This window comes from Puma concolor, chromosome D3 (assembly GCF_028749965.1).
Source record: "Puma concolor isolate L17-30 chromosome D3, mPumCon1.1.hap2, whole genome shotgun sequence".
Taxonomy (NCBI): Eukaryota; Metazoa; Chordata; class Mammalia; order Carnivora; family Felidae; genus Puma; species Puma concolor.
The window spans coordinates 92,427,232-92,443,732 of NC_141678.1; the positions used below are offsets into that span (position 1 = coordinate 92,427,232).

Genomic DNA, 16,501 nt, shown 5'->3' on the forward strand with positions numbered 1-16,501 from the left:
CTTCACACACACTCCTCTTGTAGGCACTTTTAGCCCTTCGTGTGTCGAGAAGGGCCTGCGTGCTCAGGAAGTGTACATCTTTGTGACCTCTAGCATTGTGTAATGGCGCCCTGAGCATCTGACTCATGGAATGGTATGGCTCTGTGAATTGTCGCGCATCCGCAAGCGGGTAGGCCCCGGACCCAGCGGGTTGCTTTCTTCATCAGCAGGGTCTTGCTGCAAACAGATGTCAGCTTAGCTGTAGACAGTGAGCTCGGTGACGTGGTTGGTTCGTGTCTGGCACAGTTTCCTTGTCTTTCACGAGCCTAACAGACAGTTTGCTGGCCAGGTTACTGTTCCGTGTTACAGGGCTCCCAGACGTATTTTGTCTGTGAGCACGATTTTGTGCTTTTTATCCTCTGGGTTTCCTGGAACAATGCCCATCCAAAAATATATATTTTTTTTAAATGTAATTTTTTTAAGTTTATTTATTTATTTTGAGAGAGACAGAGACAGCGCAAGTAGGGGAGGGGCAGAGAGAGAGGGAGAGAGAATCCCAAGCAGACTCTGTGCTGCTTCTGCAGAGCCCAGCGTGGGGCTCAAACTCACGAACTGTGAGATCCTGACCTGAGCCGAAACGAAGAATCGGATGCTTAACCGACTGAGCCACCCAGGGCCCCTGAAAAGGTTTTAAATAGTCATTGAATGTAATTGCATTTAGGATATTTTCCCTGTAGAAGAACGTCTAAGTTTTAGGGTAAACTGTGAAGTGACATTCTGGAAGTACAAAGGTAATGCCTCAACTATAGTATCTATCTATCGTGTATTTTGTGTTGTGTATATATTTATACAGGTATATGTACTTCCTACTGTCTTTCCAAAAGAAGGAGGCTCATTTTTGAGAACTCACTAACGTATCATTTTGGACGGATTGGTAGATCTGAAATGACTTCGGAGTTTACAACTTGCCCCTTGTGTTTGCATGTCTACCTCAGATGGGTTCGTGGCCCCGCCGCCCGCCCTGCCAGGGCCCGTGGACCAGTTTGAGGAACGGGCTCCAGCACAGTCCTTTGAGCCGGCTGGCTTGTCGCAGGGTCAGTGAGCTGCACCCGGGTTGGGTTGTCTTCAAAGCAGCCTTTGGTGTTCGTTTTAAGGCCCTTCCGAAGTTTATGATTTCAAACCGATAACTTTCTGCATGGATCGTGTGTGTGTGTGTGTGTGTGTGCGCGCGCGCACTGCGTGTGGCCACTCAGTCGTCTGGAAGGCGCCTTAGTGACCATTCTGCACGTGGTTTGTAGCCGAGCAGTGGTGACTAAGTAGAAGGGGACTCTGGGGTGGCTGCGTAGACGGCTCGTGTGCTGGACGCAGCACCTGTTCTCAGAGCCTGCCGATGTCGGCTAATCCTCATTCTAGTTCAGAAGGTAGAAATGTCCCTTTAAACATCTTTATTTGTAAAACTGACTTTTTGTTTTTTTTCTTTTTACCTTCTTTGTGTGTGACCGGAGCATCTTTTGTAGGACTCGTGTTTTCTGATTTGTTTCAGGCTTCCCCGTGACGGATCCGTATGGTCAGCAGACCGCGTTCGCGCCCGTCCAGCAGCTGCAGGACTCGAGCACGCTGGAGTCTCAGGCCCTGTCCGCCAGCTTCCACCAGCAGAGCCTGCTCCCCGTGCCCGGCTCTGACGCCATGAACGTGGTGAGTGTGCGTGGCGTGCCTGGCGCCGGCGCCTTCAGGCTTCCCTGTAACCTCGTGGACGTCGCTCACTTAGGAGGGCACGCTGATGTCTCATACCGACAGTGTCGCGTCGCCTGTGACGCCGAAACGTTCAGCATGAGCGTCTTCTCTTTTTTTTTTTTTTTTTTTTTTTAATTTTTTTTTTTTCCAAACGTTTTTTATTTATTTTTGGGACAGAGAGAGACAGAGCATGAACGGGGGAGGGGCAGAGAGAGAGGGAGACACAGAATCGGAAACAGGCGCCAGGCTCCGAGCCATCAGCCCAGAGCCCGACGCGGGGCTCGAACTCACGGACCGCGAGATCGTGACCTGGCTGAAGTCGGACGCTTAACCGACTGCGCCACCCAGGCGCCCCTGAGCGTCTTCTCTTTGAAAACATTTAAACTTGGCTGAGAGATTTCAGTCTCGTGACGTGGGATTTTACAAAACTTCTTAGAACTCAGGGAAGTCAGTAACGTGTAATAACGTGAAGGATGTCATGTTGCGTTAGTGACAAGCTATGTGTTTTTATTTGCGGAATCTTACATCTCAGAATGGAAATACAAGGGATGCTGATGTCCTAAAAATAAATATCTGAATACATCATTTAAAAGTTTTACTCAGTCTGGGGCACCTGGGTGGCTCAGTCGGTTGAGCGTCCGGCCTCGGCTCAGGTCATGATCTCACAGTTTGTGGGTTCGAGCCCTGCGTCGGGCTCTGTGCCGATAGCACGGAGCCTGGAGCTGCTTCGGATTCTGTGTCTCCCTCTCTCTCTGTCCCTCCCCCACTCACGCCCTGTCTCTCTCTCAAAAATAAATAAACATAAAAAAAGTTAAAAAGAAAAGTTTTACTCAGTCTCATTGGGGACATTTAAAGTTTTGTTTTGCTTTTGATTTTTTCCACGTTTGGAAATTTTTCAATAGTGAAAGAAATGACCGGCCAATGAATGGTTCGCTTTCTGTGAAAGCCGCTGTTGAAAACAGCCGGAGCCACCGTGGGTAGCTTCTCCAGCTATCTGGACCCTCCAGGCCTGGACCCTCCAGGGAAAATTCAGAGCACTTCTTCAAAGCTTAGAAGGCCTGTGGTCCAAATGCTGCATCCGGGTAGGACCTGGGGAGTGGATGACATGCTGTCTCTCCCTGTGGTTCTGTGACAAGCGAGGCAGTGGGAGTTTATTCATTTTCAGTAACACGAGAGCAGATGAGTAATCTCTCATTAAGAATTATAAAAAATATGGAAAGATCAACAATTTCATTCTTGGCTAGCCTTTGTATCAAAGCAAATTAATAGAAAATAAGTAAGTATTTACTAAAATTGATATGAATGATTATTTTGTTTTTTGAAAAACATTTTTTAATGTTTATTTATTTTTGAGAAACAGAGCATGAGTGGGGGAGGGGCAGAGAGAGAGGGAGACACAGGATCTGAAGCAGGCTCCTGGCTGTCGGCACAGAGCCCGATGCGGGGCTCGAACTCATGAACCGTGCATGGGATGTGTATGACCTGAGCCGAAGCCGAAGGCTTAATCGACTGAGCCACCCAGGCGCCCCTGAATGATTTTCATTATTAATCTAGCCAGATGATTATATGGAGCTACTTAGCGTTACTCCTTTGAATCTGCATTTATAAATCTTATCCTTAGTTGTCGGTTGTTTTGCATTTATGTATAGATACTCAGGTAGTCTGCTTTATACTTGTGCTAAATTTTAGACAACTCGTTTGATCCAAGAGTCGTCCCAAGAAGAACTGGAACTGCAGACCCCACGCCCCGAATTCCTGGAGGCCGGGGAGGACCAGGGCCGGCGCTCCTACAGGTAGCTGTCTGCATGGGGGGCCGGCGGACGCCAGTCCTGACCGCCGCTCGCCCAGCGCACGCGTCACCCTTCCCAGGGCCTTGTGGTTTAACTCAACGACTCTGAACGGGCTCTGTTCTCATCCCATTTTATTGTAACTAAAGGATCGGAGACCAAAGAGATTAGCTTGCTAAGATTTCTACAGCTGGTTAGTGTTCGCCACCTGCCTGTGCGTTTCACCTGCCGTGCGGTGACTTCCTGTTACTGCCGAGAGCCACTGTTACCACGTTTTCAGAAAAACTTCAATTTGTTGGGTGTCTTTTTGTTCAGGGTTCTGTGCGTGCCGTATATATAACAGCCAAGGAGCACCGTGACCGCGGAGACTGCGTTTACATTCGCCTGTTCCTCATGCTTCTGTTCCCTTAGCCGTGTGCGCCGAGTGCCTACGGTGGCCGTGCGCTGTTTGGGACGCGTGCGGTGCCCTGCAGAGTGGGCAGGCCACAGCCCAGCTTCCACGGGATGGGAATGTTCACAGGGAACAAGATAGACATACTCGTATACAATTAAATAAGAGTGTTGTCTTTGTAGAGATAGTCTTGGCTTTATAATATTTTAGTAATTTTATTTGCTGAAAATACTTTTGAAAGTCTAAATTTAAATTTTTTCCACAGCCATTTAACAACAACAAAAAATACTTTATAGTTACTCTTAAAAAATGGTGAGCTATCTTATCTCAAGTCAGTGGTCTTAATTGAGGATTTTGAAAATGGCTAAGATTTGCCAATGTCATTAAGCTGTAATGTGTAATGTCACTCTCCCATTTCCATAGGTTTTGTTTTTCACACACAACCTCGAGTACCTTGAACTGGTGTTTTTATACAGGAGGTTTTTCACTTTTGGGAGCATATTATCCTGAGATCTTCACGAATTTGCAAATCCAACACGGTATTTGTGCAGTGGTTGCTAATTCGGGGATCTGAGATACACAGAGATGGGCCTCAGGACTTCTGAGACTCTCCTTCTGTTTTATTCATACTCTGATCTATTCAGTGGGTATTCACTTGCTCGTGTTTAAGTGGGATTTTGCATTGGTATTTTTAAGTGAGATTAATCTGATTGATGTTTTCTCATGATTCCTTTGTGACATGTGCTTGGTTTTCCAGGACTTGTGGCCTTGCATCATTTGTGCATTTATTCAGTGTTTATTAAGAACCCACTAGATTAGTGAGCAAGACAGAACAAAAGCTTCATTCCTCAGGAGTTGACAATCTAGTGGGAAGAGATGATAGCAAGATGGATGGGCGAGGTGCACAGCAGATGGGGACAGAGACAGCAGGAAGTGGTGGTGGGTGCTGGGTGGCAGCCAGTGGGAGAGCAGGTGCTACTGTCCTGGGACTGGTTGTAGATGCCTTATCCATTCAGAAGGTGGGGTCTTCACGGGACCTCCAACAGGCAGAGGTGTGGGAGGAGGGGAGGGGCTGAGGACGGCCTCTGGGACTCTGACCTCAGAGCTGGGAGGGTGAAATCACTGCCCCTAGAAATGGGCCACCCCTGGGGGAGCAGGTATGGCACAAAGACCAGGACTTGGTTTCATGTCATCAGGGCTGGTGTTGGGGAACAGGGGTGGCGTCATCAGGGCTGGTGCTGGGGAACAGCAGACGGTTTGCCCTCAGTGTTGGCCTCTGTGACCCAGGCTGACATTGGACACGTGAGGGGACAGCTGTGTGATTGCACGGCGGGCAGGGTAGTTCGTGAGGCGAGGGGAGGCAGAGAAGGGTCCTGTCTCCGCGTGGACGGAGGCTGGTCCTGGGGCGGGAGCGTGACTGGGCGGGGGTGACGTCCTGGCTTCAGACTGTTCTCTGAGGGCCGGTGTCTGTCCACACAACTGCCGATGTTGTTCCCGTGCTGGAAATTGGTCATAATCTGTAGGTATGGGCGCCGGAGCCTTCCTCAGCAAACGTCGTGTGGTTTAGCGGTACTCAGTTCTGCAAATGGAGTATTTTCCTCGGCTGCCCTATATACAGAGCCAGTCCCGACTTCATTGGCGGAATTAGCTTTCTCACATCAGCTGGTGAATGCTGTTTGCTTGCTTCTCTGGTTTTTTCAAAAAGCAAGCTTGCGTCAGAACGAACTTTGGAAAACGCATCTACATTTGCCAGTCTTTAGATCGGTGTGGACACTAGGGGGCAGTAACTGCATCTGCAGATGTCTGGTCCTAGGGAGCGTGGTTTGGAACCTGACTCATTTCCTACTGCAGGTAAAACTTGGAAAAGCTAGGGAAATATAATAGAAGAAGCTTTCTAAATCTTTTTTTTTTTTTTTTTTTTTTAGTTTTTAATAATATGTGAATAAGAATTTAGAAGTTTATAATTATTTTATCCTTGAAGCAATTTTGGTATATTCTGTAACAACTTAGGGGAAAATAATACTGTACATTTACATAGTATTCAAAATAGATCTAGGAAAATGTGTTTTGTGAAGTATTTTATAAACCAAAAGAGTATATGAACTGGCATTTCCAAGTGTCTGGACTCAGGAATGATTCTGACCCTGAAGCAGTGGAAGGTTTCACAGTGTCTCCTATGACTTAGTAAAGAAAATAGTACGTGATAAATTATCTTCCTGTTCTGTATAAAGGAGGAGTTTCCGACCAATCAAATATTACGCCTGCTGGGGATTGGTACGGGATTTACCAACATTGAAATAATAAAGTATGTGTAAGACCACAGACCCTCTGAGCAGAATTTGATCTAATGTCATAATTTCTGTAATGGCGACGCCTGATTGTTTCCTGATCACTGGTGAAGATTGTTTCTCTTCCAGTCTCAGGTGTCAGATCTGAGTGAGCTCTGAATGAACGCATTCTCCGCTTTTCACTCTGTGTTCGCAGGTGTGAGTACTGCAACAAAGGCTTTAAGAAGTCCAGCCACCTGAAGCAGCACGTGCGGTCGCACACTGGGGAGAAGCCCTACAAGTGCAAGCTCTGTGGCCGTGGCTTCGTGTCCTCAGGCGTTCTCAAGTCTCACGAGAAGACCCACACAGGTCGCTGTCTGCCTCGCACTGGGGTTTTGTGGTTTTCAGTGTGTTCGTGGAGGGGCGCAGCCGTCGCCACCCCCTGATCCTAGAACATTGTCGTCATAGCCCAAAGAAGCTCTGTGCCTGTTGTGGTCCCTCCCTGTTTTCCCTTGGTGCCCTCCCCACCCCAGTGTCCCAGGCAACCACACATCTGCTTCCGTGCGTTGGCCTCTTCTGGACATTGCATGCAGGGGGAAACATACAAGATAGGGCTCCTCGTACTGAGCTTGTGTGGGGACCGGTCCACATTGTAGCGGGTGTTAGCACTGCGTTCCCTTTTGTAGGGATAACCTTCCCCCGTGTGGGTGGACCCTCTCATTATCACCAGTTGTTGGTCCTGTGAGTTGTCCTTAGGCTTCTAGGAATTAGCCTGCTGTGAACATGTGCATACTTTTTTGTGGACCTATGTTTCCATTTCTCTGTTTACTGGTGACATTGCCCGGTCATTTGGTAACTCCGTGTAACCCTTCGAGTTGATCAGCCTGCTTTCCAAAGTGGCTGCACTGTTTTACTTTCTACCAGCAATGGATGAAGGTTCTGGTTTCACTCTCTTGTCAACACCAGGCCTATCGTGTGTCCCTTCTGTCATGACTGTCCTTGGGAGTGTGTGGTGGTGTCTGATCGTGGCTTTGATTTGCGTTTCTCTAGTGGCTAATGGTGTGGAGCATCTTTTCATGTGCGTGTTGAGAAATGGCTATCCTAATCCTATGTCATTTTTAAATTAGATAATTTGCAAACATTATTGCATTGTTTAAAGAGTTTTCAAAATATATTCTTTATCAGATCTATGATTTGCTGTTGAGTATATTTTAAATATATTTAATTTTGTACTTTTATTTTGTATATCATATCTGTTTTACATCAGTATATTCTGTATAAGGCTTTATCTGAAAATAAAAACATACAGACAAAACAAGGGAGCGGTTTGGCGGGTGCTGGGAAGACAGGCCGAGGGCAGGGCCCGTGAGGGCAGGTCTGGGGTCCTGCTAAGGAGTCCGCTGTCCCCGCAGCAGAGAGCAGCCTGTACGACTCCTGCAACGAGCAATGGCCGATGGCCGCTGTGGTCAGTCAGGGGGGCCTCTGTGCCCTCAGTCCGGAGAAGAGGGTCCTCCCATCGGGCCCGACTGGAGACTGAAGCTGTACAGAGGGGCTGTGGGCCGCTCCCCCGTCATTTGCTGTGGGAATGAGGAAAAAAGATGTATTTGAGAAAACGTCTCGAGGGTACAGTCCACGGCATGTTGTCAGTTTCAGTGTAGCAGACGGAGGGGCGGAGAGGACTTGGCGTTGGTCTGGAGCCGCGCGCTCGGAGGCTGTGATCGCACGAGAGAATTAGTAGGAAGATGTGCTGTCGTGGCCACGTCCTGGCACAAGACCAGGGCGAAGACGGTCTCGGGTTTTGTGGCTTGTTGAACGTATCTCTGTGTGCCCTCGAGTACTTAGGGCTGTAAGGTAACGAAATGCGGTTCTGTTGTCACAGGAGTGAAGGCGTTCAGCTGCAGTGTTTGCAACGCTTCGTTCACGACCAACGGCAGCCTCACCAGGCACATGGCCACGCACATGGGCATGAAGCCCTATAAGTGTCCGTTCTGCGAGCAGGGCTTCCGCACCACAGTCCACTGCAAGAAGCACATGAAGAGGCACCAGGCGGCCCCCTCTGCCGCGCCAGCCCCGGGGGAGGCGGACGGAGGAGGTACTGCCCGTGTGGGTGGAGGTCCGGGGAGCGGGTGCTGACGTGCCCAGAGATCGTGTACGTGTCACCCCTTCCAGTGGTTTCTTTTCTGACGACCACGGCCTGAGTGCCCTGAAAACCAGGTTCGGAGAGGCGCAGAGAGGGAAACCCCCCGTCACCGGTCACCGCCCCCGGGGCGGCCGTGCACGTGGGTGGAGGTGCGGTTTCCCACTGGAGAGGGGTTCATGCTCTGCATCGTGGGCGTGTTTGGTACCCGGCACAGGTGCGCGTCAGGTCCGGGGACTGCACGCACGTCCCTCGTTTTCTCTCACGCGCTCCCCACGGTGCACGCACCGCAGTGCCTCTGCCGATCCACGTGGCGCACCGCGCAGTTCCACGGGAGCAGGCTGACCCCCCCCCCCCCCCCCCGAGTGGGCGCAGTAGCCGTAGGGCTGCCATTCCGCGCCGGCCAGACCGAGTCTTTGTAGCACATCCCATGGCGGCACGTCCACACCGCGCGGTCGGCGCTGCATGTCGCCGGGTGGGCGTGACGGGGCGGGGGTGTGAGTCCCCGGGCTCCTCTCCCCGCCTGTGGCCCCCGTGTGCTCCGTGTTCAGCTGACCTCAAGGTCACGGTCATCCCTGGTGGCTCTCCTGGGGAGCGAGTGCTGTAGCTCCGACCTCTGGTTTGGGGAAAACGTCTTTCAAACGTGCCTAACCCACCCAAGGCGATAAAAACCCCCAGCCTCCCCGCTACAGGCCAGCTGCTCCGGCTTCTTCCGCAGGTAACTCAGAATGTTGGCCCCTCCTCCGTCACACAGCGCCAGCTTCCATCCTGCTCGCTCCTCGCAAGGCCTTTCTTTCCACTTCCGTCATGTAGGACCTCTCCCTGCGCTGACTTACAGAATGGGGGCATCCTCACAACAGGTTCTGGAACCCTGTAGGGGGAGGGCGCCACCTTGTCAGCTGATGCTGACCGCCTGGGGGCTCCCGTTGTGGCCTCGCCACCCCCCTGCGTACACAGCGTGCACCCGAGGGCCTGGTGTTCTCCTCGGTGGGGTCACTGAGAAACAGAGCTCCGCGGGAGCCTTCTTAGCCGCAGAAGAAAAGCCACTTGCGCTGGTTTCTTTTACCCAAACCTAGAGCCACTCGGTAGGGTTTAAGCTGCTCTCGGTGTTGGGACAGTGAGTCTGTGTGGCAGACACCATCGGATCCTGTCTCTTCCGTGAGTGGTGCTCCGTTTCGCTCGCCTTTTCCCGCCAGTGGCTTTGCCCGGTGGATGGGGTTCCTGGTACTTTAAGTGTTTGAATAGTTCTCTCCGCATTTCGTTACCCGTGCTGGTGGGGCCACCAGCTCTACCCCACTGCCCCCAAATCTTGCCAAACTTTACTCTCTCCTTCACGGCCGACCTTTCCTCACCCTCCCCTGGCCTCTCTCTTCCCTTCTCTCCTCCTCTCCCTCCCTCCCATCTTTGTCCCTTTATCCTGACGCGGCATCTAGTTAGTTTTTATCACTGATGTGGTGTTAGCCACTGTCCGTTTGGCTAGTCGATGTTTCTGTTGAGTCCTTATTCTTTTATTTTTTAGCTGTCTGTGCAGTTCTGACCTCCCTCCCAGCCAGCTCTTTTCCTTCTTGGGTTTTAATAGCACCTTCTTCCTGTTTACCATCCATGTAAATACATCCTTACGTCTCACTCAGAGAACGCTTATATGTGTATGTTTGAATTTTTTTTTTAACTCTTTAATTAGGGCCTTTTTGCTAATTTATCTCTGGCCTCCTGTCTTGGGCTCTGCTGATTTCTTTACGTGACGATATTTCAGGTTTTGCCCGTGGTAGCGTGTGTCTGCTTAGGAACGCCGGTGGCCCGTGTGGACACCGTGGGTCGGAGCTGTCTGCCGGCTGGTCCTTGGGCACTGCTCCCACGCGGTGACCGCTGTGCCCCTTCCTCCTGGCGACCCCGCTAGGCCGAGTGACCCGCTCTAATCCTACATAGGTGTTTGGTTTTAATATATTTGTGGTGTTAAAACCTAAGTTTTTATGAGGATTTGGTCCTTCCTGTTTTGTGTAGATATGTGTGTGGAGGAAGAGGAAGAAAATCCCGAGAGAAACCCATCTCGAAAGGCTCGTCCCGAGGTCATCACCTTCACAGAGGAGGAGACGGCACAACTGGCCAAAATTCGGCCGCAGGAAAGCGCGACGGTGTCGGAGCAGGTCCTGGTGCAGTCGGCGGCCGAGAAGGACCGCGTCAGCGAGATGAAGGACAGACAGGCGGAGCTGGAGGCCGAGCCCAAGTTCGCCAACTGCTGCTCCTACTGCCCCAAGAGCTTCAAGAAGCCCAGTGACCTCGTGAGGTGAGGTCGCGGTGTTGCCCCGGGGGTTCGGGAGGGGCGTCCCCGGGAGCCTTCGATGGTGCCGTCGCGGGGTCCCTGTCGGAACCCGGTGCCTCGCGAGGGGCTGAGGAGTCTCCTGAGTTACGATTTGAAGCCCGCGTAAATTTTGAGGCTTCCCTTTGGGCTCATTCAGGAAGTTGGTGAGAAATGAGTTTGCTGCGTGGATTGTACTCCTTTCTGTAGAGCCGTGGGGTGCAGCGTCCCCCCCTCATCTGCGGTTTCTGCTCGTTACCTGAAGTCAACCGTGGCCCATAAGTGGGCGACCCTCCTCCTGAGCTGGGTCACGTGCCCATGTCTGTCACCTGCCGTCATCTCACGTGGACATGTCATCACTGCCCGTCATCGCGGAAGGAGGTGGGGGGGGGATGTGGCACAATCCGGTATTTTAACTTCTATCACAGTGTGTTGTTGTGAGTGTTCCCGTTCATCATCAGTTGCCATCAACCTCACCGGGCCTAATTTAGAAATCAGACCTCACGATAAGTATCAGGTATAGGAATGAACGGTGTAATACGGTTTGGTACACACACGGGGCGTCTTGGACCGTACCTCCCGCGGGGGGGTGTGCTGCTCTAGTTTAAAAAAGAAAAGAAAAGGAAATGAGTTATTTCTCGAAGACAACATGGTGCTGAGCTTTGTACATTTGCAAACAGCATCAGGGACATCCTTATCCCCAGGGGTGCTGGTGTGCGTAGGGAGCGGGGGGCGTAGGCTCAGGCCGGGGCGGGAGCGAGCGTGTCAGGAGGCAGCGTGCAGTTCACACCAGTCTGTCCAAGCAGTGACTGACGATGTGAGGTCAAGTCCAGCAGGATGATGCAGACTTGGAAACGGGACACCGAGGGCTGGGGGCAAGGTCAGCCTGCGGGAAAGACGGGGAGGTAGAATGTTCTCCTGCAGTCTCTGCAGGGTCGCTCTGGACGGCTCAGGATTAGGAGCAAGCTGGTAGGTTGGGGGATACCGGGCCCCCTGACACAGGGAGGAGCAGTTCGGAGTTGGAGGCGGGGGAAGGAGCAGGCTGCCCTCCAGCTCCTCCTGAGCCCTCAGTGCCCTCCATGTGGGTGGGGCTGGTGGCAGAGCGGCCACTGGGCTGGAAGTGCTCATCAGTGAGCCTGGGTGACCGCTGGACTGCCCTGTTCCTCCCACTGCAGCGAGGGTGGCGGCGAGGGGGGTGAGTGGGGCGACGGCGCGTGCCGAGGAGGTGGTGGTGGTGTCCCTTCTGGGCACCCGGAGGTCAGGTGCAATTAAGTGGGGAGTAAGACAGCAGAGCGTTCAGGGGGAGAGGACCAGGTCCTGTGATGAAGCAAAACAAAAGAAAAGCACAGCCCGGGACACCATCAAGTGAGAAAAAGTCCTTCCTGCTCCCCAGAGACAACCGCTGTCAACTGGTTCTTACGTGTTTTTCCCAGAAATGTCCACGTGTCACCATTAAGTTCTACAGTTTTATTTTTTGGTATAGTTTTTACATATTGAGTCGTAGACACCCTTCTTTGTTTGTACCTGCAAGCTTGTTACCTTCTTCTTAGTGGTGACGTGTTCTGTCGCGGGGGAATGCCAACTTTCATCTCATGGCACGCTTTCTGTCTCTGGTCGCTACAGGAGCCCTCGCGGGTGCACCTGCAGGGGGGTTGGGTCACTGCCGCCAGGTGGTGCCCAGACTGCCCCCCTGACTGAGGCCTCATCTGACTGACAGCAGAAATGCTAGCTTTGTGTTTTCATTTCCTCTTTTTCAATTCTGGGTATGGGTGAAACGCTTTCCCGTGGCTTTTGGCTGTATTTCTTCTCTGAGCTTCCTATGCGTTGTCCGTTCTTCTACTGTGGTGTTTCTGGTCTTATTGCTGATTTATAACAACTCTTCGGTTTAAGAAAAGTTAGCGCTGTGTTCGTCCATCTTGCAGATGTTTTTGTTTGCTTCTGAGTTTGTTTCTGCCGTTTTTGTGTAGATGGAGATCAAAGGTTTTATTTGGCCGAGTTTATTCAGCCCATACTAACACATATTTTTTACTTACAGGCATAGTTACGAATTTAAAATCATGAGATTGCTTGTAAATGTGTATAAAATTAAAAATAAAAACACTTACTGTAAATGCTTTCTGGTTAGGCACGTGCGAATCCACACTGGAGAAAAGCCATATAAATGTGATGAATGTGGGAAGAGCTTTACTGTTAAATCGACCCTAGACTGCCACGTGAAGACGCACACAGGTACGATTGGGCGCCTGTGCTCCACGTCGGTGCCTTATGATGGCGCTTTGTAGAGAATTTTAAATGTTCATTCATTTATTTTGAGAGAGACAGAGAGAATGAGCAGGGGAGGGACAGAGAGAGACGGAGACAGAGAATCCCAAGCAGGCTCGAACTAATGTCCTTTGAGATCACAACCTGAGCTGAATCCCGAGAGTTGGCTGCTAACTGACTGAGCCCCCTAGGCACCACGATGGCATTTTGTATTTGTCCCCGTCTACCTTTCAAGATCATAGGAAGCTTAGAAGTCAGGAACCATGAAGAAATAGGTATAAAAGGAGTTTTGATTTCTGACTTGGGAGAAATGATCCAGAAAACACGGAGGAAAAGGAGCCCGGTCTCCGATGCCGAGCTGCCTGCTGTCAGTGTTCTTACTGCGCCTTGAACACCTTTGTTAAGAAAATTCTTTCTTAGTCTCATTTAGGCCAGAGACCTTTGGTTTGTCGAGGTTTTACAAGAACTGGGGATTTAGCCAAGCTGATTATAGTTACCAGCTAATAATTCTTTTCAGGTGGGGGGAAATCTTATAAAGGAAAAACATTAATGTACGATTCCCAATAGCCATTTTTTTCTTCATCTCATTTGAGGAACTGAAGGTTAATGGTGCTCATTAAAATACAGCAGGGCTTTGCTGCTTGCCCTGCACAGGGTGCCCAGTGGTTAAGGGGCAGGCCTGCACACCCCGCGCAGATTTGACGTCTGTGCTCGCTTCCGGGCCATTTCTCGGAGCCTCTGGCTGTCGCGGGAACTGTGGTGAACTCTCAGTAAACGGGAGAGTTGTTCATGTGATTCATAGGATTATGATTGTGAAACTCATTTATATTCTTCATTTTTGGTTCCCGGCAGAATTGACCAAAAATGTACAAGGGAATTTCACATGTTTATGTAAAGTCCTATGATTCTTTTCTGATGGGTTAGTGTTTGGAATTTAATAGATAGATACAGGAACTTAGCGTGCGCCCCTGCTGTGGGCAGTGTTTCCGCTGGTTCATCGGGTGCTGTGTTTTTGTCCCTCTCGTGTGATGCTGTGAGCCGCCAGGACCAGAAGGGGCCTCTCACCTGGCCAGTGCCAGTGGTGTTCACGATGGCTCGCACGCCGGGATTCTGTGTTGGCCCCTGTGCCTGAGGCCCAGAAAGAAAAGTCTCTGTGAGAGATACCTTTCAGGCCTCGTCCTGCACTCCGGGCTCCCCGGGTGACCTCTGAGGGCCCCGAGCAGGGCTGGACAGCTGGCCTCCCTAGTCCCGGGGTGGGTCCCAGCGTGCCCGCCCGGTTAAATAGAAGTCAGTATTGTTTCTGGGAGAAATAGAAACAGAAAACCGGGACGCTTTAGTCCTCCCAGAGCCTCTCCGGGGCAGGGTAGGCGGGTGACCGGGCCCTCGGCCCCACCTCCCGGCCTCCGTCATGCCCTTGGCTCAGAGTCCCAGGAGCTGAGCACGTGATCCACACCTGTGGCCACTCCCCACCTGCGCAGGTGTCCCGGGGGCCCCCCTGCAGAAAGAAGATAGACGTGTGCTGACACGTACAGGTGCCCTTTGTAAACCGAGGGGCGAGTGACAGCGACACGGGGCTGAGCCGCTTAGTGCCCCCACCCCGGGTCCCGTCGAGGCTCGGTGAGAGGCGGTGCAGACGCCCAGGTGCTGTGGGGTCGTGGACGCAGGCTGTGGCGGTGCTCACCGCGAGGTCTCTGCGCCAGCACCCGCAGAACAGGGTCCTCCTTGACGTACCTGGCCCCGCCCCCCGCCCCGCCGCTTGCGCGTGGGTGTGGCGCGTCGTGGGCCCCACTGACCCTTGACCTTTCCGCAGGTCAGAAGCTCTTCAGCTGTCACGTGTGCAGCAACGCCTTTTCCACAAAGGGGAGCCTGAAGGTGCACATGCGCTTGCACACGGGAGCGAAGCCCTTCAAGTGTCCGCACTGTGAGCTGCGCTTCCGCACGTCCGGGCGGAGGAAGACGCACATGCAGTTTCATTATAAACCCGACCCGAAGAAAGCCAGGAAGCCCGTGGCCCGAAGCCCGTCGGAGGCGCTGCAGCCCTTAAATCTGCTCAGCCCGTCATCCGCCGACCCCAGCGTGTTCGTCATGAACAACTCTGTCCTGACGGGGCAGTTCGAGCAGAACGTGCTTCCGCAGGGGCTGGTGGGCCAGGCCATCCTCCCTGCCTCCGTGTCGGGTGAGCGCCGGGCCTGGGCGGCACTGGTGTGCTGGGGGTGGGGTGGGAGTGGGGGGGGCCCTCCGTCCACGACGTGCGCTTCTCTCCCTTGAGGTTTGCCCGTGTGAGGCAGGTGGGAAAACGTACATTTCACTCTTGAGGCGAGTCACCCTCCCGTCCCTGTTCCTCCCGCTGCAGCATCTGCTTTGAACCCTTCACGGTGCTCTGAGCTGCTTTGCCTGGGTTTACGTATGCCTCTTGCTCTGCACCCCACAGACGTGACAGTGACACACGTGACCGGTGACTCCCCTCCGACATCGTGTGTGCTATCCTAGAGTTCTTTAAATAATCGCTCTCGGGTCACGTGGGTCACCCAGTGCTTGAAAAATAGGAACTTTCAGCCATTCGGGCTTGTCGTGCACTTACAAGTCACAGAGTGAGTGTCAGCAGCCTGTGGATGTGACCCGTGGGGCCATTAAAGATACAACACAGCCGTGAGTTGTTGTTTTAGACCTTGGGCCAGTCAGCGTAGTCTCTTTGAGCCTAGTTTGCTCGTGTGTTTAAAATGCGTAACATCACCTATTTCAGAGGATGCTTTGTGTTGGGTGAATTAGATCATGCGTGTGTCTGGTGGCAATATTAGTATGCCTTAACTACACACATCACGTTGATGTACGAATAAAACCGTGTACACAAAAATTCCCATATGGAAATGAGGGGTTTTTGTTCTGTTTTGCTTTCTAAGAAGGCTTTCAGATACGCAGTCATCCCGGTTCTCTTCCTCTGCAGCTGGTGGTGACTGGACAGTGTCTTTGACGGACGGGAGCTTGACCAGCCTGGAGGGCATACAGTTACAGCTGGCTGCTAACTTAGTCGGGCCAAACGTCCAGATCTCTGGAATCGATGCCTCCAGCATTAACAACATCACGTTACAGGTATGCCGCTTCTGAGGTTTTCCGGGCTTTAATTGGTCAAGATCGCACGTGAGCGCGCTTCCCGTCACAGGTACCTCGTGACACGATCACACGTGAGCGTGCGCTGCCCGTCACAGGTACCTGTTTTGCCTTTCAGATTGACCCAAGTATTTTGCAGCAGACGCTACAGCAGGGCAACTTGCTCAGTCAGCAGCTGCCGGGGGAGCCCGGCCTGGCCTCCCAAAACGGCGCCTTGCAGACACAGGACAGCACGGTCCCGGCCAGTGTCGTCATCCAGCCCATCTCAGGCCTGTCCTTACAGCCCACGGTGACGTCTGCCAGTCTGACCGTCGGCCCGCTGTCTGAGCAGGACCCCGTGATGACCACCAGCAGCGGTAAGCGGCAGCCGGGGGTCCAGCTCCTTGCTTGTGGTCACGCATTTGCATTTCGGGCTCCGTGGCTCCCCTTTCCTCTCCTTACCAAGCTCAGCAAACACGTGGAGCGTCCCCAGCACACGCGCACTTTTCCCCTGCTAAGTGATGTGCGTTCAGTCTACGCACATCCCTTTCCGCCCACACG

At 52.1% G+C, this 16,501-nt stretch overlaps 1 protein-coding gene across 12 annotated transcripts in view; it reads left to right on the forward strand.

Annotated features, from left to right (window-relative positions):
- Nucleotides 1–16,501, forward strand: part of ZNF236 (zinc finger protein 236) — a 109,120-nt gene that overhangs the window by 66,414 nt on the left and 26,205 nt on the right. For all 12 annotated transcript variants that reach the window (XR_015242668.1, XM_086683252.1, XM_086683242.1 and 9 more), the window contains 10 exons: nucleotides 975–1,073; nucleotides 1,523–1,674; nucleotides 3,403–3,506; nucleotides 6,376–6,527; nucleotides 8,038–8,250; nucleotides 10,297–10,579; nucleotides 12,717–12,820; nucleotides 14,664–15,029; nucleotides 15,798–15,943; nucleotides 16,080–16,317. Coding sequence is in view for 11 of the 12 variants with exons in the window: in XM_086683252.1 (XP_086539378.1) it covers nucleotides 975–1,073; nucleotides 1,523–1,674; nucleotides 3,403–3,506; nucleotides 6,376–6,527; nucleotides 8,038–8,250; nucleotides 10,297–10,579; nucleotides 12,717–12,820; nucleotides 14,664–15,029; nucleotides 15,798–15,943; nucleotides 16,080–16,317 (1,857 nt within the window). In the remaining variant the exon portion in view is untranslated. The remainder of the gene's footprint in view (nucleotides 1–974; nucleotides 1,074–1,522; nucleotides 1,675–3,402; nucleotides 3,507–6,375; nucleotides 6,528–8,037; nucleotides 8,251–10,296; nucleotides 10,580–12,716; nucleotides 12,821–14,663; nucleotides 15,030–15,797; nucleotides 15,944–16,079; nucleotides 16,318–16,501) is intronic.